The 25,679-nt window shown below is 47.1% G+C and overlaps 1 protein-coding gene across 4 annotated transcripts in view; it reads right to left on the reverse strand.

The window, feature by feature from the left end:
- The window catches only part of LOC141085543 (carnitine O-palmitoyltransferase 1, liver isoform-like), a 65,584-nt gene that overhangs the window by 12,500 nt on the left and 27,405 nt on the right, over positions 1-25,679 (reverse strand). For 3 of the 4 annotated variants that reach the window (XM_073570984.1, XM_073570983.1, XM_073570985.1), the window contains exons 8-12: positions 14,996-15,103; positions 13,355-13,442; positions 10,430-10,625; positions 1,057-1,245; positions 693-798 (exon numbers count right to left, since the gene is read on the reverse strand). In XM_073570984.1, coding sequence (XP_073427085.1) covers positions 693-798; positions 1,057-1,245; positions 10,430-10,625; positions 13,355-13,442; positions 14,996-15,103 — 687 coding nt within the window. Of the gene's footprint in view, positions 1-692; positions 799-1,056; positions 1,246-10,429; positions 10,626-12,534; positions 12,620-13,354; positions 13,443-14,995; positions 15,104-25,679 lie in introns of all 4 variants that reach the window. The other variant, XM_073570986.1, reaches the window with a different exon arrangement.

A 25,679-nucleotide genomic window follows, 5' to 3' on the forward strand; every position in this document is an offset into this window, starting at 1 on the left:
ATTTTTCCTCTATGCTTGGTTTTAAAAAGTAACCATTACTGACTACCACATATTTTGTTCTTGATTTCTGTTAGTGTTTCTTAAAGCCAGAAAGTTGCCATTTGAAATGACTTTAGTTTTGTGCCATGTCTGTGATCTGTTTTTTTTCTACAAAATTAAACAATTGAATGAACATCCTCCAAGGCCGGTGATTCCATAATTTTTGCCAGGGGTTGTAGTCTCATACTCACGGTCATTGGCACCACTCTTGTCTTGTTCTGCTGGTTGTGACCCGCCGGATTGCTCCAGGGCGAGCCAGAGGACATTTTCTAATGTAAGTCTATGAGAACGAGAACAAGGCACGCCATAGTCTTATATTGAGAACTTGTAACTGTTACATCCGACTTCATAAGAAGGTGGAACGGGACCAGAGCGACCCCGGGAACAGTGAAAGATGGCGGCAGAGGCAGAAATCAGAAATTATTAATATCATTCTGGGGGTGAAATAAAATAAAAATACCGGAGTGGAGCTTAAAAGTTTCAATAAAGTATTATACAGCCATTGGGATAAGGATTTTTATAGTAACTACACCAGCCTCATATGGTCTAAGGCCTATTTAAAAATGTACACACTTTGCTTTGTGATGTCTAGTGACACTAACTGGAGAACAGGGAAACAGGATTAATAATTAGGTGTTCATTTTTAACCTTACCTCCCACATGTGTCCAATGATGGGAGCATCTGCCCATGAATGCTCAGCGTTTAATCCCACTTTTCCATTTTGGAATATGATAAAGGAAAACGACTTGTCAAACCATCTAACGGGGGTTCAAGAGGAGAACAGATTGTGTGTAAGCCACTTACAGGAAACATGACACAATAACGCAGAATTATGGAGAAGATTATAATGAGGTCAAAACAATTGACCCGTGTTGGGATCTAAAGACTCCATCTGACCGCCGGGTCTCCTGACCCGAGCTAACAGCTTCATATATGCCAGGTCAGGCAGAGTCTAGAGAATCCGGGAGAAATCTGTCCCTCCCTCCAAGGATTAGATTTAGAAGTTGAAGTCCGACCTGTCGTAACATTTCCCGTGTAGTAAAGATTTGGCGTAGGCGTCCAGAGAGTTTACTGGGTCATCTGTACGGAGACCCTGCTCGCTGTCATCTAAAGTCAGGAAAAAAGCTGCTTTCTCCACCAGATCCAGGGCATGCAAGTTCTTCCCGCTGCGGAAATAAGACTTGCGTGCTTTGGCCCAAGTCGTCCTTGAAGAGAGAGAAACAAAATGAAAGAAATGAAGACAGGACGATAAAAATGGTAAGAAGAGTAATACGCATGTTTACGTCATTGGCTGTGTTCCCGCCCGCGCAGAGTCTGCACTCCATGGCTGTTTGATCGGCCATCAAGTGCCTCTAACAGCCACAAGTGGAATCGCAATCCACCAGTGGCTGTTAAATGCCGCTGTCAATCACTAACAGCGGTATTTATCACGTGCAGGCTAGAAGTGCATCACATGTCCCACCCATCGGTGCCCCGGTCATGTGATCATGAGGTGCCAATGGTTTGTCAAGACAGCCAGGGGTAAGGAGAAGACCCCCGGCCTGTCATGACGATCCTCCTGTGAATGCTAGCCTGTGGCCGATGTCCATAGCAGATCATGATTTCTGCTACATATGGCAGTTATTAAGCGCTGCTACGTATAGCACAGGTGATCAGACAATCGCAGCTTCAACTGTCCTAAGTAGATTACTGAACAACAGTAAAAAGTAAAAAAAAAAAAAAAAAAGTTTTAAAAGAATCTAAAAAAAATAAAATAAAAATAACCCCCCACACAAAAGTTCAAATCACCCCCTTTTAGCCCATAAAAAAACAATAAAAAATGCACTTATACTTATTTGGTATCATTGCGTTCATGAATATCTGATCTATCAAGCTATAAAGTAAATTAATCCGATCGGTAAATGGAGTATTGAGAAAAAGGAGATTTTTGTGTACTCACCGTAAAATCTCTTTCTCTTAGCCTCTAATTGGGGGACACAAGACCTTGGGTGTTATGCTTTCTGTCCACTAGGAGGCGACACTATGCTTAATCTGAAAAAGATTTGGCTCTGGCTCCTCCTCCACAGTATACACCCCTGGGCGGCATCCGCCTTACCTCAGTTTTTGTACCCAAGCAGTAGGAGGAGATAACAAATCCAACATAACCAAGCCTATAAACAAAGGCTACTATGTACAGCTCAAGGAACAATATGAGTACCCAACATAATAACAGCCCGCAAGGGCAACAGGGTGGGAGCTGTGTCCCCCAATTAGAGGCTAAGAGAAAGAGATTTTACGGTGAGTACACAAAAATCTCCTTTACTCTGTCGCCTCATTGGGGGACACAAGACCTTGGGATGTCCCAAAGCAGTCCCTGGGTGGGAAGCAATGGACGAATATTGTGCTGACAGGTCCCTAGACTTGGGACACTGCCGCCTACAGTACCCGTCTACCCAGACTCGCTTCCACTGAGGACTGAGTATGCACACTGTATTGTTTTGTAAACGTGTGTAAGCTAGTCCAAGTGACCGCTTTACACACGTGTTGTGCTGAAGCCTGGCATCGAATGGCCCAGGAGGCTCCTACCGCCCGTGTGGAATGTGCCGTGATACCGGCCGGAATAGGAGAATTGTTTAGGCGGTAGGCGTCATGGATGGTGGACCTGATCCACCTGGCAAGGGTAGCTTTTGAAGCCAGTAAACCCCTGCGAATGCCTTCTGGAATAAGGAAAAAAAGGAATCAGACTTCCGGAAGGGTGGAGTCCTAGACACACACATACGCAATGCCCTGGCAAGGTCAAGAGTATGCAGGGCCCTCTCCACTCTATGAACCGGAGCCGGGCAAAGGGTCGGTAATGAGATGCCCTCATTGAGGTGGAAATCAGACACAACCTTTGGAAGGAAGGATGGAACTGTACGGAGAACCACCTTGTCCTGGTGGAAGAATAGGAAAAGCTGTTCGCAGGAGAGCGCTGACAGCTCAGACACCCTGCGTAGCGAGGTGATTGCCACGAGGAAGACCACCTTTTGTGATAAAACTCGAAGTGGAGCTTCCTTAAGAGGTTGAAAAGGAGGTGCCTGTAGAGCAGTTAGGACCAAATTAAGGTCCCACGTATCCAGTGGACGTCTGTAAGGAGGGACCAATCTGGAGACTCCCTGAAGAAACGTCCTGACTTGTGGTTTGTTAGCAATGCGCTTCTGAAAGAGCACTGAAAGCGCTGACACCTGACCCTTAAGCGATCCTAAGGATAGGCCGGCGTCCAGACCTGATTGAAGGAAACCACGAACTTTCGGAAGAGAGTAAGGGAACGGAATTCGCCCGCGAGAGTCGCACCAAGTAAAATACGTTTTCCAGGTACGATAATAAACTTTGGCGGAAGCTGGTTTCCGTGCCCTGATCATGGTTCTAATGACGTCTGGAGCAAACCCTGCCTGGGTTAAAACCCAGGTTTCAAGGACCACGGCGTCAAATTGAGAGTCCCTAAATTCTGGTGGTAGAACAGGCCGTGAGACAGGGGATCGGGACGGTCTGGAAGACGCCAAGGGGTGTCTGCTGTAAGCTGAAGGATGTCGGCGTACCATGTACGTCTGGGCCAGTCCGGCGCAATTAGGATGGTCGGAACTCCTTCCTGCTTGATCTTCCTCATGACTCTGGCCATCAGGGGAAGAGGTGGGAAAATGTACAGAAGCTGGACCTGAGTCCAGTCCTGAACCAGGGCATCCGCCCCGAGCAACCTCAGACCGCGTGTCCTTGCCATGAAAATGGAGACCTTGGCATTGAGATGAGATGCGATTAGGTCCACGTCCGGAGTCCCCCAGCGATAACAGATCCGACGAAAGATTTTGGGATGGAGACCACTCCCCCGAGTCCATTTCCTGTCTGATGAGGTAATCGGCTTCCCAGTTGTCCACACCCGGACTGTGGACCACTGAGAGTACTGATTTCTTGTTTTCTGCCCAGCGAAGGAGACGCGCCACTTCTCTCATTGCCTGGGCACTGCGAGTCCCACCTTGGTGGTTCACATATGCCACTGCCGTGGCATTGTCCGACTGCACTCTGATGTGAGAGGCCTTCAGCAGATGGCAAAAAACTTTTAGCGCCAGGAAGATAGCTCGTATCTCCAGAATGTTGATGGGCATGGTCGCTTCTATTGGAGACCACGTGCCCTGTGAAGTAGGTGCACTGCACCCCATCTTGTTAGACTCGCATCGGTGGTCAGGACTTTCCATCGACTGGGAAGAAAGAATTTTCCTTTGGCCAATACGGGTGGTTTGAGCCACCAGTACAGTGATTTCCTGGTTGACTCCGTCAGTCGGAACTCCCTTTCGAGGGAGAAAGGGTTCCTGTCCCAGGATCTGAGAATGGCTAGTTGAAGAGGTCTGAGGTGGAACTGGGCAAATGGTACCACCTCCATTGCTGCTGCCATCCTGCTAAGGAGTCTCCTGGCAAACCGAAGAGATCGGCAAGGTATGTGGATTAACCTGCGAACTGCACAGCGGATAGCTTGTACCTTGTCCTTGGGAAGGTGTACCAGACCCCTGGAGGTATCGAACAGGATCCCTAGGAAGATCAGTGACTGACTCGGGAGTAGTTGACGACTTCTTAAAGTTGACTAGCCAGCCTAGACGAGTTAGTGTGTTGATCGTGATCGAGACGCTGTCTTCGCAGTCTTTGACAGTAAGTGCCTTGATGAGTAGATCATCCAGACATGGGACGACCACTATGCCTCTGGAGTGTAGGACATCCATGGTGGCTGCCATAACCTTGGTGAATGTTCTGGAAGCCGTGGCTAATCCGAAAGGCAAAGCCACGAACTGGTACTGATTCTGCCCTATTGTGAACCTGAGAGATCTTTGATGAGCAGGCGCAATAGGGATGTGCAGGTATGCCTCTTGTATGTCTATGGAGGCGAGATATTCTCCCTGTTCCATAGCAGCAATGATGGATCGAAGGGACTCCATGCGAAACTGCCGAACTCTTACAAACTTTTTGAGTTGCGTTAGGTCCAGGTATTGGCCGAACGCTGCCTCCCTTTTTGGGAACCACGAATAGGTTGTAGTAGAGTCCTCGGAATCTCTCGTTTTCAGGAACCCGTATTATGACTCCTGCTTGAAGGAGAGAGAGACACTATTTCCTTGACCCACCTGTCCTCTGTAATAGGCAGCCAGACTTGCTGAAAGATTAAAAGTCGACCGCCTACAGGTGGGGTGTCTTCCGTATTTCGTGAGTCATGACGAGGAGAAATTCTGGAGTTTCCCTCCTTTGGGCTTTGCCTGGCCTGATGTTGACCGCCAATTCTTGTCCGTCCTCTGTGCTGTCCTTTGGTTGTCCCTGTGAGGGGGAACGGTTGTAATTCTGTGAAGGACGTGAAGCGGCCTAGCCTGAGGAGTTCCGAAAAGACCGGAACCTAGCCTGGTTACGTCGCTTAAACGTACGTTTAGGTTGCGGTTGGGGAAGAAAGGTACTCTTACCCCCCGTGGCATTGGAAATCATCTTGTCTAATTTTTCCCCGAAAAAAATCTCCCACTGACGTACGGGAGATCAGTAAGAGGCTTGTTTGAAGACGCGTCCGCTTCCCATTCTCACAGCCAGAGGATACGTCTGATTGTAATTACATTCGCTGCTATACCTGCTACGCCTCTTGCAGAATCAAAAGCTGCAAGGCGTATGTAATCTGCCACCACCGCTATCTGAACTAGTTGATCAAAGATCTGAGGAGCAGACTTTTGGAGGTTCTCCTGCAATCTTTTGGCCCATAACAGAATGGCCGTGGCTGCCCACGTTGAGGTGAACGCGGGAGCCAGGGAGGCTCCTGCAGCCTCAAAAATTGAACGAGCCATGCGCTCAACCTGCCGATCTGCTGTATCCTTCAGGGTTGAGCTATCTGGCAGTGAGAGGAGAGACTGTGCTGCAAGCTTAGAGATAGAGGGATCGATTTCCGGTGGATCTGTCCACTTCTTGGTCTTTTTGAGAAAAAAAGAGTATCTAGCCCTTTTTTACGGTTTTATTTACGGTTGGCAAATTTTTTGGCAGGCTGCGAAAAATGCTTATCAAGGATGTCCTGAAAGCTTGGGTGATCAGAAAAAAACTATAGGGACTTCAGGGGCCCCTCAAAACAGATCTTATGTTTTGGGGGTTCTTGGGGAGCATCGGATAAAACCAGCACCCGATGAATAGAAGTGATAATGTCCTCAACTAGCGCTGTATTGCTAGGAGGACAAGGAGCCTGAGAATCCTATGTTTCCTTTTCTGATTCGGAGTCACAGATGCCCTCTGAATCCTGCGCATCGCTGAGGCGTTGCCTGGAGGGAGATCTGGACCGCCGCTTTTCCATGCCCGAAGATCTCTGTGGAGATCTGCTGCGCCTGTCTCTGGAACGAGACGGTCTAGGAGACCTAGAATTACGGTGTCTCTGCCTAGAGCGGGACGACCGTGAGCCATGGGAGGACGTAGCTGAACGTGACCTATGGGGCCGTTCACTACTAGCATTGCCAGGGACTGCCTGTCCGCTTATAGCTGGGATATGACCCTGCATAGCCTGAAGCAATGTGGAAGTCAGCGTATCTATGGACTGTGACATAGATGCAGCCCATACCGGCATGTCAGTGGAGTTGAAACAGTGACAGGAGCCTCTTGGGGCACTGACCCAGCATTTTGGGAACAACTCTAGCAGTACGGTGCATGTTGCCACTGGGAAGATTGGCTTTGCAGGCTGAACAGACTGCGTAACAGCAGATAAACCTGTTTTTTTTTGTTTGTTTTTTCTCTCTTCTTCTTTCGGACCTGGAGACCGACATAGTGCACTGAGTGCCGGCAGGTTATTCTGACCAAAAACCTTACAGGGGGGGCTATGCAGAGGAGCGCTATAGGGAACCTATAGGGAGTCTGCGTCCACAGCAGGATATTATCCTGCTGTGCCTTACCCCACCGGTGTGCTCCTAGATCCGGCGCCAGCAGAAAAACTTCGGTTCTGCGCCCCCTGGAGACTGTGCAGCGTTCTTGAGTAATATAGCAGCGCTGCTGTCTTCCCTGAGGTAAAGAGGTGGGAGGGAGGAGGGGCGGAGAGCAGAAAAAGGGCGCGCAGCCAGGCAAAACCGCGCCTTCCTGGCTCGATCCGGCCCCTGTATGACGCTGTGCAGCGTCATTATCATCATCCAGGGGGGCAGGCCGGGGGCGGTAACAAGGGCGGCGGCTTCGGCTTAGGCCGAAGCCGCGGACTAAAGTACAAAATCCTGCCCGGGAAGGGCTCCAGAGCGGCGCGGTAGTCCGGAGGGGGGCGGAAAACGAACCAAAACCCCCCCGGATGAGTGCCATATCGCCCGGACGCCCCTATATACGCAGCGCAGCCCTGTGAAGGGTCTTTTTGACCCCTTTAGAGGGCTGACGCTGCCGCAGGGACAGGAATCCCTGCATACTGTGGCCCAAATATGACAGCCCCTGGCCCCATAGCAGACCACAGCAGTGCTGGGGCTACAATAAAGTTAGCGCTGCGAACGCAGCTCCTACCTGTGGCGTCTCAACCTAACATCCCTAGAGGGGGTTAGGGAGGGGGCTTCACCGCCATCAGGAGGAATTCTTCCTCACCTCAGCCTCAACCCAAAAAGCCCAGGGCCTGGGGAAGGAGGGGGGTTCTCGACCTCGAACCATGCACCCGAAGGGCTGGGGAGGGAGCAACATGGGGAAGAGCCATCTCTACCTCAACCGGGTACCGCTAAAAAGAGGACCGAGGAGGGAGCCATGTCGGGAGTCTCAGAGAGACCCTCTTTTCTTCATCTGTGTCAAGAAGAATCTTCTTATGGTGTGCCTCCTTGCGACATTAAGCAAAAACTGAGGTAAGGCGGATGCCGCCCAGGGGTGTATACTGTGGAGGAGGAGCCAGAGCCAAATCTTTTTCAGATTAAGCATAGTGTCGCCTCCTAGTGGACAGAAAGCATAACACCCAAGGTCTTGTGTCCCCCAATGAGGCGACAGAGTAAAAAAAAAGATACGCCAGAATTACATTTTTTTTGGCCGCCGCAACATTGCAATAAAATGCAATAAGAGGCGATAAAAACATATCTACCCCAAAATGGTATAAATAAAAACGTCATCTCAGGGTGCAAAAAATAAGCCCTCACCCAGCCCCAGATCCCAAAAAATGGAGACGCTACGAATCTCGGAAAATGGCAACAAACGCAAAAACTTTTTTTCATAAAGATTTCGGAATTTTTTTCACCACTTAACCCCTTAACGACCGCCAATACGCCTTTTAATGATGGCAGTTAAGGGTACTTAAACCACAGTGCCACTTTTTAACGGCGCTGAGGTTTAAGGTTATAGCTCCCCCCAGCGTTGGAATTTCTCCGGGGTCTCGGCTACCGGAAGTAGCTGAGACCCCAGAGAACATGATTCAGGTCAGTTTTTACCGACCCCGGTGTTGTGATCGCCGTTATTAACTGTATAAGGGTGACCGCCAAAATGAGTCAGATTTTCCATTTAATTTCTCTCTCCTCTGATGTGATTGCACGTCAGAGGAGAGAGAGAGAGAAATAGGGTCCCCCTTCACCTCCCTGGTACCTCTGTTGTCCGTGCATGCCCCCCTGAAGACCCCCGGGCAGCCGGCGTCTTCTTCTGGGAGAAAATGGCAGGTGCTTGCACACTGCGCCCACCGAGATCTGCCGGCTGGCACCCGGCAACAATAGGAGATTTTTCCCACTGATTCATTTTGATCACTGTGATCAAAATAAAAAAATACTAAATCAAACCCCTTTTTATCACTCCCTTAGTTAGGTAAAAATAAAAAAATGTATTTATTTCCATTTTCCCATTAGGGTTAGAGTTGGGCTAAAGTTAGGGTTAGGGATGGGGCTAAAATTAGGGTTAAGGTTGGGGCTAAATTTAAGGTTAGGGTTGGAACTAAGGTTAAGGTTGGGATTAGGGCTAGGTTTGTGGTTAGGGTTAGGGGTGTGTTGGGGATAGGGTTGGAGTTAGAATTGGTGGGTTTCCACTGTTTAGGCACATCAGGGGCTCTCCAAATGCGGCATAGCATCCGATCTTAATTCCAGCCAATTCTGCGTTGAAAAAGTCAAACAGCGCTCCTTCAAGCTCTGCTGTGCGCCCAAACAGTGGTTTACCCGCACATGTGGGGTATCGGCAAATTCAGTAGAAATTGCACAACAAAGTTTGTGGTTCATTTTCTCTTTTTACACTTGTGAAAATAAAAAAAATGGTTCTGAAATAAAATGTTAGTGAAAAAAGTTAAATTTAATTTTTTCCTTCCACATTGCTTCAGTTCATGAGAAGCACGTAAAGGGTTAATAAACTTCTTGAATGTGATTTTGAGCACCTTGAAGGGTGCAGTTTTTAGAATGGTGTCACTTTTGGGTATTTTCTGTCATATATGCCCCTCAAAGTGACTTCAAATGTGATGTGGTCCATAAAAAAATGGTTTTGTAAATTTTCTTGTAGAAATAAAAAATCGCTGGTCAACTTTTAACCCTTATAACTTCCTAACAAAAAAAAAAATTGTTTCCAAAATTGTGCTGAGGTAAAGTAGACATGGGGGAAATCTTATTTATTAAGTATTTTGTGTGACATATTTATCTGATTTAAGGGCATAAAAAGTAAAAGTTTGAAAATTGCAAAATTTTAAAAATTTTCGCCATATTTCCTTTTTTTTCATAAATAAGCGCAAGTCATATCGAAGAAATTTTACCAATAACATGAAATACAATATGTCATGAAAAAACATTCTCAGAACCAGCAGAATCCGTTAAAGCGTTCCAGAGTCATAACCTCATGAAGTGACAGTGGTCAGAGTTGTAAAAATTGGCCTGGTCATTGAGTAGCAAATTGTCTCTGTCACTAAGGTTTTAAAAACAAACAACCTATACATGTTTGGTGTCTGCATACACGTACTAACCTGGGGAATCATATTTCAAGGTCACTTTTACCATATACTGATCATGGTAAATAACACCCCCCCCCCAAAAAAAAAAAAGCTTTGCAATTTCAATTTTTCCCGCTTTCCAGTACACTATATGGCAAAATCAATGATGTCCTTCAAAAGGACATCTCGTCCCACAAAAAACAAGCCCTCACATCGCCATATTAACGGAAAAATAAAAAAGTTATGGCACTGGAAAGAATTTAGAGGAATAAATGAAAACCAAAAATTGGAAAATTGCATGGGATGAAGGAGTTAAAAAGGAAGATCGGCAATAACACAGAGTCCGGTGGCGAAAACTCAGCCACCTGCTGAAATGGTAAAAATGCCTTGGCTGAACTTTGCTCTCCTCCGGTAAACTGGTTCCTGTAGTTATGGCCCCATAGGGGACTGCTGAGTAGGTTCAATCCACAGATGGCCACTATAGGCACCCCTACCTTATCCTTTACTCTATGGTACGTTCATCAACAATAAGGACCTCTCACCTCTCTCCGGCTGTCAGAGCAGCCAGTTTCTCTTCTCCCGGATGTGGAGGGCTCGTGTCATCTAAGATATGTTGGAATTGGATCTCCAGTTCCTTGGGGTTCAGCAGACGTCCACTATAGTAAACCCAGACCCTGAAGAAGCGCCCCTTGTGATACACCACAATGTGCTTACTGTCGGAGAAGTGCTGGATGGTATCTGGCCGTAGAATACAGAAATGATCAAACTTACACAAACAGTATCCTGAATCTATCTGTACCAATAGCTCCACAGTATGATCCTGACATCACTAATGGATGGGGTCCACTAATATCAAATATGGATTCTTGTCACTACCGGGGTGGTCCCACTTTAGTAAGTTATCTGTCTTCAGGTTAGGCTGGGTTCACATTACGTTCAGGCAGTCCGTTTAATAGATTGCGCTACACAGCGGCATAACGTGGTTTAACGCAATCCGTTAACACTGCCATTCACTTTTATTAGGAGCGCATTGCTAGCGCATGCCATAAATCGGCAAGCGCTAGCGATGTCCCGTCATTCTGTGACGGATCCTCGGACGCGGGCTGCAACGTTCGGCGTCCGTCACCGCTAGCGCAGATAAAGTATCTACGCTAGCGGTATAGCATAATGCGATGGCGTTATGCTAATAGCGTTAACGCAGTTCGTCAACGCTATGCGTTGAACGGACTGCTTTAACGCAATGTGAACCTAGCCTTAGATGATTGCTGAGGGTCACCCAATTAGTGCGGATAGAGAGCGCTATGCAGGGCAGTGACGTTAAAGGGAGTCTGTCAACCCCAAAATGCAAAATTAAGCTACTTAAAGGGAATCTGTCATGTCCTTAAAAGCTATTAACCCGCAGATGTGGGGTTACTCTGTAGGGAAATAGCGTTACAATGCTCTCCGGTCACCTTACTGAAAGTGCAACTGCGAGGAGAAAATCAGCTTCAGTTCTCCCAGGAGTCGCCGGCTTTTATTCATAAAGGCGTTTTGGTGCAGCTACAGTCAGAGCGGAAGCTGTAAGCGCGCCTTGGCCCTTTGACTGCCAGCTCACTCTGCACAGATGCAATCCATCGGGAGCTTTTCAGTCAAAGTGCAGGGACGCTGCCACTCAATATACACTGAGCAGTGACGGTAGCCGCTATATGCACACCCCGATGACTGAAAGAACCGCTAAAATACATTTTTAATTTTGTCTTCTTTCTGGCAGGGCTGTTGACTCGGAGTCCATTTTGATGGAGTCGGAGTTGGATGTTTGCCTTACCACAGCACTGCTTTCTGGAACAATAATTTTTACGTATCGGACATGTTTCGGTCTTGTTTTTGCATGTAGTGGGGCTAGCAACAGTGATTGAGAGTTTTTTTTTAGTTACCTATTTTTTCATGCTTTTTATATATTCATTATTTCATTTAACACATTGTTTTCCCCCTCAACAGATCATAAAAGACCTTTGGGAGCATTGCAACATTTAAGAACATTTTTACATTGCCGATTTCCTCTGTAACTGAGGTTGGTATATTAGCCCCGGTTACAGAGCAAATTCAGTCTTGTGCCTCCACTAGGAGCCAGCAGCTCCTTTTCCCTCCCATCATCCAGTGATAAAGTGGGATGGGAGAAGAAAACCAATGCTTCCTATACTACATACACAGCGATTGGGAAAGCAGAGTGGGTAATAAACCATCTCAGCTTTCTTTTTGCGTAGTCTGGCTGTATCTGACAGCTGCTCCTACAAAACCTAATGGTGTTGACATTTTAGAACGTCATTGAAGAGCAAACCATCCAGATGTTTGAGGTCTATGGATGGTCCTCAAATACTTAATGGGGAGTATATATCATTTTATTGTATTACTACAGTCCAAGCTTCTTGCAAAACAAAATATTTACGTGCTATGCAACCCCTTAGACCCCCAGCAATCAGCCATTATCTACATTGCAGTTCTTTGGAGGAGATCCTCAAGTGGACAACAATCCCCTTCGATATCTATGTCCCCTATTGGGACAATCTTATTCAATCATGTTCTACAAATCAAGGCAATGATCTGAGTAGTGAAAAAGCCCAACGTAGCTTTAGTCAAAGGTTATAGAAATGCACAAGATTGTTCCTACCTGTCTCTACTCCAGGGATACGTGCGGTGTTAAATATGCGCTCGTACTGAGCAGAGCACATGGGCAAACAATCTTGGATCATCAGCTGTATAAGAGGGGGAAACGGAAGGAGCCACACACAGGAGGATTGCATGACGGATCATGGTGGAGGGGTTGGGGGTTCACAAAGTATAGGGAAAGTGGAAAATGGCCAAAAATGGAAAAAAATTATATATATATATATATATATATATATATATATATATATATATATAAAACATATTGGATAAAAATATGATAGAAAAATGACAATATAAAAAAAAAAAGGTTGTGGAAGAGGAAGGAAATGACATAAAAAGCGGACGTTAAAAGGGTAGGGAAGGGGACGGTAAAAGGGTAAGAGAGGGGAGAAGAAGGCAGAGAGAAGATCGTAATCAATAGACAATCCACTACCAAAGAAAGATTATTATTTATTAACTGAAACATAACACGTCCGTGTTAATCTCAGCTCACATGCAAAGCTCAGGTTGCTGCTTTACTGCTCATTAGGTTTTGCGGGAGACGTTTGGAGCTTGTAGTTTTTTTTTTGTTGCAAACTACAACTTTCATAAATCCGTCTTTATCTGATCGGTAGAGCGCTGAGATCTCTTCTGTAATTTGCCTTTGTTTGTGTCCTATCCAAGCTCCAAATGCGGATCCCCACAAAAACCTATACGTAGCAGGGTTTCACACACAGATCTCATTAGAAGGAAAGGTAGGAGGACAACTCTGGTCTTTGTTAGGTCCCGCTCACCATGAGGGTCAGATAAGGACGTTGATTTTGGTTCACCCGCTCGCTTACCTGTCTCCTCTCCGGGGATGCGGGTGGTGTTAAAGGTGCGCTCCCACTGGGACGAGCACAGCGGGATAATGGATCCTGGGACCCTGCTCTGTACCCAGTAATTACAATGGGGACAGGAGCATCGTAGAGATACCGGGAGGGGAGATAACACAGAGTTGATATCAATAACTGGCCCAGACCCCAGCCCACTGAACCCAATCAAGACTTTCATGAAGATGTTAAAAAAATAACATTGGTGACTTAGTCCGATAATCCTTAAAGTGTACCTATCGCCAGTACAAGAATATATAAATATATAAAGCATTATACTTCTTGGGAGGCTTCTACATGGTAGTAGCCCCCATTTGCCTGTAAACTTTCTCAATTCTCTGAATATGTCTGTAGAAATAAACTAAAGGGATAGGAGGGGGATGCAGCTGCAGCTTCTACCTCTGCATGCTGAGAGTGAGGAGACATCTGATTGGCTCAGTGAGTGATCCACAGCATCATGGGATATGTGGGCAAGAAGCTATTAAAGTAAGGGCATAAACACCAGAAAGTGTGCAGTAATACACTTACACACGACATTGTGCAGTGTGCTAAATACATATCTGAATTATATTTAATTTTTTAGCAATAGGTACACTTTAAAGGGAATCTGTCACACCAGGAGCACAAGGGAAATTTCCATCCAATCAAAGGGTTAAATTCACACTTTGTCCAAATTGTATTAGGCGGCCATACACATTAGACTTTGGTCAACTGAACCTGGCTGACTAATGTACAGTATATCTGATATATGGCAAACTATTGTTAAAAGGGTTCTCCGGTGAAAACAAGTTATCACTTATCCACGGTATTGCTGATCATGGGAGGTCGAACACTGGAAATCATCTTTTATCCCCGTTTCAAAATGGAACGCCAGTTTCGACACCTGAACGCCGCTCCATTCATTCTCTAAGGGGCTGCCACAAAAAGCTGAGCACAGCGTTTGGCATAGGCACTGCTGATCCATTCTCACTGTCCCATTCTGCTGAGTAACAGCATTCGGACCCCCCACCAATACATCATCATCTATCATCCCAATAGGTAATTACTTGCTTTCCCCAGAGAACCCCTTTAAGCCTAATAACACAGACTGGGCATGTTGAAATTTAACATGCCTGATCCTTTATTCTAAAGAGTGATTAAAGGTTTCAACAGCGGCTCACTTGCTTCTTCTAATCAAGAACACATGATGCACGCTCGGCCAATCCTTGTATGGCAGCCACTCCCCTTTACTTGAATGGGAGAGAACTGCAGTACCATTCTCAGCCACTACACAGTATGGCGCTGTGCCAATTCCCCTGTATCACTGGTGCTTTGAATCAGCCGATCGCTGGTGGTCCTTGGGAGCTGACATAGAAGAATAGACCATCAATACTAACGTCCTTTTAAAAGTAGATTATTAGTCAGGATGTTAAAATAACCCTCACTTATCTTTGGTAGTGGCTCAAAATGACAGCCGTCCCGTGCATTATTTTGGAGCTAGACTAGCCGGCTATGAATAATGTGTGAACATGACCCTAGAGGTGACACTGGCAAGACATCAGACAATGTCATATATTAATAGCCCTAATAGACGTGCTGTAATCATTATAATAAAAATATCCGATTTCTTACCGGTTTTAACTCCTCGCGACTGAGCTTGCGTCGATACAAAAGCAAGGCATGGACCGTGTTACCTGCACGAGCTGCCTGGATCGGGGTTGGTGTAACATATAGAAAGTCCTAATGTTGAGGCAGAAAGGAAAATAACAAACATCAACACCATTAATTTATGCATAGTTGGTAAGGGGCGCTGGACTATCCCGTTAAAAGGTCTGTTCACATCTTATAACGAGGAATGCCATCAATGTATGAGATCCTTTTAAAATAAGCAACATTAAAAAGAAAAAAAAAAACAAACAAAACTCCTACTTACCTGCTAACTCCAAATTTAAAGTGACAGCGCCCTCCTCTGCGAGCCTTGTACACATTCCTACGCCACACCCTGGGGCGGAGGACAGATAACACCTGCCAGCCTGCAATCAATGAACTGCAGCTCCCGCCAGACTTGGTGAGAAAGGTTCCCGCTATCTTCTTTGGACTTCCTGCTCTTTATTGTGCACTTGTTCCCTGACCGACAGCGTTATGACTAATGGTTCTTAGAACAGTTCACCTAATTTTCACCATCCAGCCACAGCCATAAAAGACCTTTGATGGCCACATGTAAGCTGATCAGTGGTTGTGTAATGACCTGTTTAGAGAGGCCGACCACAAATCTAGAATGCTCAATAATACGATCATCCATGTTATCGGCAGAGCGTATCCTGTTTACACATGGCCACGTACTTTCGAAAGCTGGCGCAAAAATCATCTCACCTGATGAACAAGTGTTTTGCTTGTCAGTTGGATCACTGCCTGTCTGTCTGGATAGGCTAAATAATAAGGAAACAAGAGTTTCTGAGGGTATGTGCACACGATCAGGAACGGCTCAGTATTTGCTCAATATTTGACGCAGGTAAAATCTGCACCAAATCTGCATCTGAGGTCACTGGCAGGTCACCTGCTTTTTTGATGTTTTTTCAGCACTTGAAATAAAGCTAATTGAAAGTTGGCTTCTGGGAAGGAAAAAGAAGGATTTTTGGTACTCACCGTAAAATCTCTTTCTTGGAGCCTTCATTGGGGGACACAGGTAACAATGGGTGTATGCTGCTGTCACTAGGAGGCTGACACTACGCAAATAAAGTAAAAACTGGCTCCTCCTCTATAGCATACACCCACTGACAGGCAGGAAGTACCTCAATTAAGTGTTAAAGCAGTAGGAGAAGAAACCAAGAAACTCCACCTATGTACCGGCTCAACAAACAAGGCACGTAGGCCCAAAGCCAGTACAACAAATAGGGAGGGTGCTGTGTCCCCCAATGAAGGCTCCAAGAAAGAGATTTTACGGTGAGTACCAAAAATCCTTCTTTCTCTATCGCTTCATTGGGGGACACAGGTAACCATGGGACATCCTAAAGCAGTCCCCAAGGGTGGGAACGGAAGGAATGCAGAGAAAAAAAGAACTGAGGCTGGCCGGTGCGTAACCGCCGCCTGTAGCACCTTCTTTCCTTCCAAGCCTTCATCGGACTAGACATAAGTATGAACTTTGTAAGACTTTGCCATAACATGCAAATATGACTAGGTCGCGGCCCTGCAACCTCTAAAGCCGAGGCCTAGCAAGAAACTGCCCCTGAATTTATCCAGAGAAGAAAGGACAATGTCTGCACTAATGTGGAATGAAAAAGAAAAGGAGGACGGCAAGATAATGCTGCCAACTCAGAACTCCCCTGATATCTCCTCTTGTAGCCAATAAGGCTAATGCAACCAAATAGTAGTACTTACGCCACCTGAATCAGATCTTCAGAAACTGTCGTAGAAACTTGAGGATGCAGGTTTTCTTGCCCAAAGCATGGCCAGAATGACCTGATGGGAAAAACTCCAGTCCCTTTCAGAAGTAGGCTTCAAGGCCATGGCGTTAAACTTAAACGACTGTGAAAACTGTGGCGGAAGAGAGGCCTTGCGGAAGAATATCCAGACAGTCTGGAAAGCCCCAGGAGGCGTCCATGGGCATGTACTCCAGCTCCAGGTCTGAATTAACAGCCTGTAGTTGTCACGACTACTGGAAACCCTTCTGACTGATTTTTTTTTTTGACTCTTGTGATTAAGGGAAGAGGAGGGACAGAAGAGGCATCTGAAACTGGGACCACGGAATCACAAGTGCGTCGCAGCCGACAGCCATCGGATCCTGGAACCTGGTAACGTACCGGGGAACCTTTTGGTTCGTTCGAGAAGTCATTAGGTGGGCATCCAGGATTGCCCTACCTCCGACAAATTTAGCCGAAGACGGTGTTGAGAGACTACTCGCCTGACGCTAACCCCTGATGATACAAAAAAAATCGGCTTCCTAGTAGTCTACCTCTGGAATGTGGACGGCTGATATGGCGGTGACATTGTCGTTTGCCCAACGTAGGATCATTGCTATCTCTACCCTGATCCATGAGTTGTGAGTCCCACCTTGGTGGCTTATGTACCAAAGACACACACTGGGTGCAGAATTATTAGGCAAATGAGTATTTTAATCACATCATCCTTTTTATACATGTTGTCCTACTCCAAGCTGTATAGGCTTGAAAGCCAACTGCCAATTATGTAAATCAGGAGATTTGCATCTCTGTAATGAGGAGGGGTGTGGTCTAATGACATCAAAACCCTATAAAAGGTGTGCTTAATTATTAGGCAACTTCCTTTCCTTTGGCAAAATGGGTCCAAAGAAAGATTTGACAGACTCTGAAAAGTCAAAAATTGTGAGATGTCTTGCAGAGGGATGCAGCAGTCTTGAAATTGCCAAACTTTTGAAGTGTGATCACCGAACAATCAAGCGCTTCATGGCAAATATCCAACAGGGTCGCAAGAAGCGTGTTAATAAAAAAGGCACAAAATAACTGCCCATGAATTGAGGAAAATCAAGCGTGAAGCTGCCAAGATGCCATTTGCCACCAGTTTTGCCATATTTCAGAGCTGCAACGTTACTGGAGTATAAAAAGCTCAAGGTGTGCCATACTCAGGGACATGGCCAAGCTAAGGGAGGCTGAAAACGACCACCTTTCAACAAGAAACAGAAGATAAAATGTCAAGATTGGGCCAAGAAATATCTTAAGACTGATTTTTCTAAGGTTTTATGGACTGATGAAATGAGAGCAACTCTTGATTGGCCAGATGGATGGGCCCAAGGCTGGATCAGTAAAGGGCAGAGAGCTCCACTCCAACTCAGACACCAGCAAGGTGGAGGTGGGGTACTGGTATGGGCTGGTATCATCAAAGATGAACTTGAGGGACCTTTTCGGGTTGATGATGGAGTGAAGCTCAACTCCCAGACCTACTGGCAGTTTCTGAAAGACACCTTCTTCAAGCAGTGGTACAGGAAGAAGTCGGTATCGTTCAAGAAAAACATGATTTTCATGCAGGACAATGCTCCATCACATGCATCCAAATACTCCACAGCGTGGCTGGCCAGTAAAGGTCTAAAAGAAGAAAAAATAATGACATGGCCCCCTTGTTCACCTGATCTGAACCCCATAGAGAACCTGTGGTCCCTCATAAAATGTGAGATCTACAGGGAGTGAAAACATTACAACTCTCCGAACAGTGTCTGGGAGTCTGTGGTGGCTGATCGTAAACAGATCAAGCAACTGACACAATCTATGGATGGAAGGCTTTTGAGTGTCATCGTAAAGAAAGGTGGCTATATTGATCACTGATTTTTTTTGTTTTGTTTTTGAATGTCAGAAATGTTTATTTCTAAATTTTGTGTTGCTCTATTGGTTTACCTGGTGAAAATAACCAAGTGAGATGGGTATATATTTGGTTTTTATTAAGTTGCCTAATAATTCTGCACTGTAATAGTTACCTGCACAAACAGATATCCTCCTAAGATAGTCAAATCTAAAAAAAAACCACTCTAACTTCCAAAAATATTAAGCTTTGATATCTGAGTCTTTTGGGTTGATTGAGAACATAGTTGTTATTGAATAATAAAAAGAATCCTCTCAAATACAATGTAGCCAGTGCTACATGTAACACAAGAGAAGGGTTACTCTACATAAAGCTAAAACCCCCATGAACCGCCCAGGCAATACCCAGAGCAGAATGCTCAATATGATACCAAAAATTTTTTGTTAAGTGTGGGTATGCTGCAAGCAATCGTAAATTAGGAGCCAGTGCTCATATAGCCCAAAAGGGGGTTACTTTACATAGAGTAAAGGCCCTGTGCAATACCCAGGGCACATGCTCAATATAGCGCCAAAGAGAACACAATTATATATAACAGGCAGCCATACACACAACCAACATTACCAAAGTGGCAGGAGATTAATGCAGAGGAACCGGACCGTCAGCCCTCCCTGACGCGCGTTTCGGAGCGCGAAGCTCCTTCCTCAGGGGGCGTGGAGAGAGAGTGGAGTCGCCATGTCTAAATACAGTGCCTGCCGGAAATGCCCATACACCGCCGCACCGTCCGCACTGAGTGAAAGTGCACAGGCACCTCCCCAGACGCTGACAAAGGAAACACGCAGGGCCCCACGTGTTACATGTAGCACTGGCCCTTAATTTACTACTACTTGTATTATACCCATACTTAGTTATCTTTGCGCCACATGAGTACTGGCACTATATTCTTACATTGCTGGCAGTATGTTTATATTCAATTATTGATGTGCTAGATGTATATTTATATTTGCCCTTAATCTATTTTTGCCTACACTAATTTTTGTGGTTACTTGTAAAATACGTACTTGCAGAGGGGTTGGTCTGTATGCCCTTAATACTGTGTAACCACCTGATGTATACAATTTTTTCTGCCCCCATCATTGCAATTGATCCATTTTAAAACTATTTGTATTTAATAAAGTGATTATTTCTAATGGGATTTCATGACTGCTTGCAGTTTTCTTCTTAGCATGCTTTCTGCAGTTTGCCCTGTACATGATTGAGTGATAGGTGGCAATTTGCCGTGTTATCATCGTGATTATTCCCTATCGACATGTGTTATGTTTACCATTATTTGTTCATATGATGCCTCTAAGACAGATACAGCTAAGGCCACAATCTGTCTGTCCATAGCATCCTTGAGAGACTCCGCATCAGGGCTGGACAGAACAGTTTGAGAGGCTAAGGCTGGAGTCACACATAGCGACTCACCAGCGATCCTGACAACGATATCAATGTGTCAGGATCGCTGGTGAGTCGCTATGTGATCGCTGGTGAGCTGTCAAACAGACAGCTTCAACAGCGATCAGCACCAGCGACGCCGAGTGCCCGGCGTCGCTGTGCACGTTAGTAACCAGCGCGCTGATGCAGGGAGCTGGTAACTAATGTACACATCAGGTATCTAAGGGACGTGCGTCCCTAGATACCCGATACCAGCTCCCTGCATCAGCGCGCTGCTAACTAACGTACACATCGGGTATTTAAGGGACGCCCGTCCCTTGGATACCCGATGTGTACATTAGTTACCAGCAGATCACTGGTCAGCGATGCGTGCTGGACAGCGGGAGACCAGCGACCAAAAAAAAGTCCTGGCCTTTCCTGCAGCGATCCCGGCAGGGGGGCCGGTCGCTGATCGCTGTCACACACAGCGATCTCGCTGGTGAGATCGCTGTTGTGTCACAAGAATTGTGACTCAGCAGCGATCTTGCTAGCGAAATCGCTATATGTGATGGGGCCTTAAGCGTGAAAAAAGGCAGATCCACCTTAGGGGGATCGGACCAAATGCCGACACGGTCTAAACTAAAAAGGTCTAAAACGTTGAGACGTTTTCGTCCCGGGAAGCGTTTGCCGAGAAGTTCCCAGTGTCTAGAGGAGGTAGCCTCAAACTCTTTGGGAAAAAATGCTGGCGGGACGTCTCACCGCCTGAATGAAATGGAGATGTCCTGAGCAGCCGCATGCTCCACTTTTACTTCGAGAGTTTGAACGATAGCCGAAATAAGGCTATCTACAAAGTCCCGTGTCCTAGTAGTCTGATCCACCTCCGAGTCAGACTCTGACTGAAAAGCTACATCCGACCTGACGTCCGCCTCCGAGGAGGGGGAACGGGTAGAGAGGGGCATTTTGGATGCCACAGAGGGGTCCGGTGAACTGGATAAAGAGCTAGACAGAGTCCGCTTCCTAATTCCTTCTGATCTGTCCCTGTGAAGGTCGTGGTCGGGTGCATGCGAATCACCATGGGAGGTGTTCGGGGCACTGGTGGCGGCAGACAGATGCGGCATACATTCCAGATACAGTCCTCCCTCCCCCACTGCATCTAACTCACTCTCTGATTTTGAACCAGTCACAGAAGAAGAAGTAAGCAGGCTCCTTGCATCTTCTCGCCCAACTACTTGCACCAGTGACCCATTTCCGTCACATCTCCTACAGTCCCTTTCCCCTGCTGTCACCCCTCACCTAACTAAAATATTTAACCTCTCTCTCTCTTCTGGTATTTTTCCCTCCTCATTTAAGCATGCCATCATACATCCACTACTTAAAAAACCATCCCTCGACCAAAACTGTGCCGCTAACTATAGACCTGTCTCTAATCTTCCCTTCATCTCTAAACTCCTGGAACGCCTGGTCCACTCCCGTCTTATCCGCTATCTCTCAGAAAACTCTGTTCTCGACCCTCTCCAATCCGGTTTCCGCTCTTTACACTCCACTGAAACTGCCCTCACTAAAGTCTCTAATGATCTGCTAACAGCTAAATCAAATGGTCATTACTCCATGCTAATTCTCTTGGATCTCTCTGCAGCATTCGACACTGTGGATCATCAGCTCCTCCTCACTATGCTCCATTCCATTGGCCTCAAGGACACCGTTCTCTCCTGGTTCTCCTCCTATCTCTCCGACCGCTCCTTTACTGTTTCTTTTGCCGGTTCCTCCTCCTCTCACCTTCCCCTTACTGTTGGGGTTCCTCAAGGATCGGTTCTAGGCCCCCTCCTCTTCTCCTTGTACACTGCCCCTATTGGTCAAACAATCAGTAGATTTGGTTTCCAGTACCATCTCTATGCTGATGACACCCAATTATACGCTTCTTCTCCTGACATCACGACAGCCTTTCTAGAAAACACTGGCGATTGTCTAAACGCTGTGTCTAATATCATGTCCTCACTATATCTGAAACTGAACCTGTCAAAGACTGAACTCCTTGTGTTTCCTCCCGCTACTAATGTACCTACACCCGACATTGCCATTTCCGTGTGTGGTTCCACTATTACTCCCCAGCAACATGCCCGCTGTCTTGGGGTCATACTTGATTCCGAGCTTTCCTTTGCCCCCCACATTCGATCACTGGCTCGCTCTTGTCATCTGCACCTCAAAAACATTTCTAGAATTCGACCTTTTCTTACTTTTGACTCTGCAAAAACTCTTACTGTTTCTCTTATTCATTCTCGTCTCGACTATTGTAACTCTCTTCTAATCGGTCTCCCTCTTACCAAACTCTCCCCTCTCCAATCTGTCTTGAATGCTGCAGCCAGGATCATATTCCTCACCAATCGTTACACCGATGCCTCTACCTTGTGCCAGTCATTACACTGGCTACCCATCCACTCCAGAATTCAGTATAAACTTATTACCCTCACCCACAAAGCCCTCAATGGCTCAGCACCACCCTACATCTCCTCCCTTGTTTCAGTATACCACCCTACCCGCGCCCTCCGTTCTGCTGATGACCTGAGGTTAGTATCCTCAACCTCCCACTCCCGTCTCCAAGACTTTACACGTGCCGCGCCAATTCTTTGGAATGCACTTCCCAGGTCAATACGATTAGTCCCCAATCCCCACAATTTTAAGCGTGTCCTGAAAACACATTTATTCAGACTGGCCTATCGCCTCAACACATTAACCTAACCTATCCCTGTGTGGCAGAGCCAAAAGTTTTACCATAACCAGGTTCCCAGCATCATGTTCCCACATGCTTTATGCATCCATTAGCCCTCTGTGTCTGTACTGTCACACACTTAACATTATGGCTGGTCCATACAATCAGGGCAACTGTTCCCACCCACCTTTCGTGTCTACCTCTTTCCTCATAGACTGTAAGCTTGCGAGCAGGGCCCTCACTCCTCTTGGTATTTGTTATAATCTACTGTATGTGATTATTGTTATGCTGTAATGTCTATTGTCTGTACAAATCCCCTCTGAAATGTAAAGTGCTGCGGAATATGTCGGCGCTATAAAAATAAAATTTATTATTATTATTATATTATTCCAGGACCTATACCAGGGACTGTGAATTTTCTAGTCAGGTCCGATACTGACTGAGACCTGGCAACAGCCCACTCCGGAGGGAGGGGAGTGCTTTCATCCCGAAAATTGAATCTACTGTCCGGCTGGAGACCGGCTGGGACATGGCAACAGCCCACTCTGGAGGGAGGGGAGTGCCGTCCTCCAGGCAGATGCCGAGGGACCTGGTCTCGCTTCCCTAGTTCCATACCAGATATGTCCTTGTGGACATCTCAGACAGGTGCGTGCGAAACACCATAAAAGGTGTTCGGAGCACTGGTGGCAGCAGACTGATGCAAAAGGCACTCCAGGACCTGGGTCGTGGACTATGAAACCTCTTTCAGGACGGATAATGACTGAGACATGGCAGCAGCCCACTCCGGAGGGGGGCGTGTGCTCTCGACCTGGACGTTAGGGGACTGCTATAGGGTAGACACGGAAAAAGATGCAGAACGTGCAAAAACAATGCAGACTGGTCAGAAGGCTACTGCTGTTATACAGATGGTGGCCAAAGGGAGAGACGAAGACTGCTGCCGGGGATAGATAAGTCCCTATAAGGTAGAAAAAAGGGCAACCAGCCTGGGCTGGTCCTACCTGAACCCGAGATGGTGCTGTCGCTGCTCAGGCTGCAGAGTTTCCGAGATCCGGTGCCGGATAGAGATGGATGTCTGCTGAGCTCGCTGGAGATGCACAAATCTTCGTCCGCTGCTACAGACATAGACACACTGCCTGCTGTGCCTTCTGGGTCCTGCGGCAGATGGTGACAGACAGTGCACAAATCCACAGATAGTGCATGATGCCAAACTAGCAGGCCTTGAGACGCTATACTGGGGTCGAGTCTCGGGTGACAGGGAGAGAGGGCTATAGAGAGGCCCACTCACTGACTTAAAAAAAACAACGAGGCCATCAGGAGGGGGCGTGTCTAAGCCCAAGGCGCACGCCGATTGCCTGGTAATGCTCAGGGCGCACACTGATTGGCCGAGGGACACTGACTGGCTTGAGGCTAGCAAGAGAGAATGGTTACGTGGCCAGGAGAGAAGGCCCAAAGCCGGGGGCTGAATTAGCAGAAGGAACCAGATAGGCCGCGCCATTTCAGGCTAATGTGCCGGCCGGCGAAAAACCAAAGAAAAGAGCCCCTACTAATGGCTGACACAGCGGGGGCGCCAGAAGTGACCGGACCTGCCAGGGAGAGACAGGTACAGCGCCATGCTGCGGAGCGGTGGGCGTGATCCGGCCGGAGCTGCGCTGGGAGGGGTGTCCTGGACGTAGCCAGGATTATCAGACCCAGTGCCGCCTCCCCTTGGGCACGAAAGAGCGCGAAAGATGAAGCCGCGGCCTGATAGGCTGACAAGCGGAGGAGGCGTGTGCGACCTGCAAACGGCCCAATCACCGGCGCTGGGGATGACACGCAGAAGGGGGGGGTGCCCGGCGGTGGAAAAGAGCGAGATAATAGGATGGCACGCCAAGGGGAGTGTCCAGCATAGAAGATGGCTAGGGAAACTAAACACGCCAAGCGGGGGGCGTGTCTGGTCAATAAAGGCGGCCGATAGAAGACATGCCGGAGAGGGGGGGGGTGCTCCTGACTTAAAATGGCCGAAGGGATGAAGAAAGCCTGCAAAATGCCGTGGCTGTGCGCTATGAGAAAAAAGGCGCGAAAATTGAACCTGTGGACCAGGGAGGGAAGAGGCTACAGGAGACCTATACACCAGTAAACGGGGGAGCTGCTGCCGGAGGAAGCTGCTGTGGGGGGGGTGGGGCTCGCTGGCTTACCACCTGCTTGAATCCGGCTCCTCTTGATAGATGAGGATTGCATCAGGAGCCCCCGGAAGTGAGGGGGTCCTGGAAGATCCTCCTTCCCGTACCGTCTCCGGACGGTATCGACCCCTAATTAAAAAGGTGGAAGGCCACCACCAGTGACCACTGTCTTCCTCTCAGCCCTTCTCCGAGGAGGGGTGAGGAGAGGATAAGGCAAGGACTGGCCACCGAGAGTCACCCTGAACCACCCCATAAGGGGGACGGGGAGAAGTCCTGCCAGCGAGTCCGAGAGTGGGCGATGCGGATGACACCACACTGCTCTCTCGGTCGCTTAAAAGTGGGAAAACAGGGTGAGCAATCTGCACCCTGTTAACCGTTGAGCTGTATCTGAAAAACAAAGGGAAAAGGATTAATAAGTTCACACAGAAACCTGTGAAAGAAAAAACATTGCGGATCTGGTGTTAGATCCAGGTCCGCCTCCTACAGACACTAAGCTTAAACTGAGGTACTTCCTGCCTGTCAGTGGGTGTATGCTACGGAGGAGGAGCCAGTTTTTACTTTATTTGCATAGTGTCAGCCTCCTAGCGACAGCAGCATACACCCATGGTTACCTGTGTCCCCCAATGAAGCGATAGAGAAAAAGTGATTTCCTGTTTGTAGATATATTGTGGTATGTGCACACGGTCAGTAAACGCTGCGGGTTGGATGCTGCGTATATCCACAGCATCCAACCTGCAACGTCCAGATGTTACAGCATAGTGGATGGGAT

The sequence above is a fragment of the Dendrobates tinctorius genome, unplaced genomic scaffold (assembly GCF_039654945.1).
Source record: "Dendrobates tinctorius isolate UK_male_01 unplaced genomic scaffold, ASM3965494v1 ptg000028l, whole genome shotgun sequence".
In the NCBI taxonomy this organism is placed as follows: Eukaryota; Metazoa; Chordata; class Amphibia; order Anura; family Dendrobatidae; genus Dendrobates; species Dendrobates tinctorius.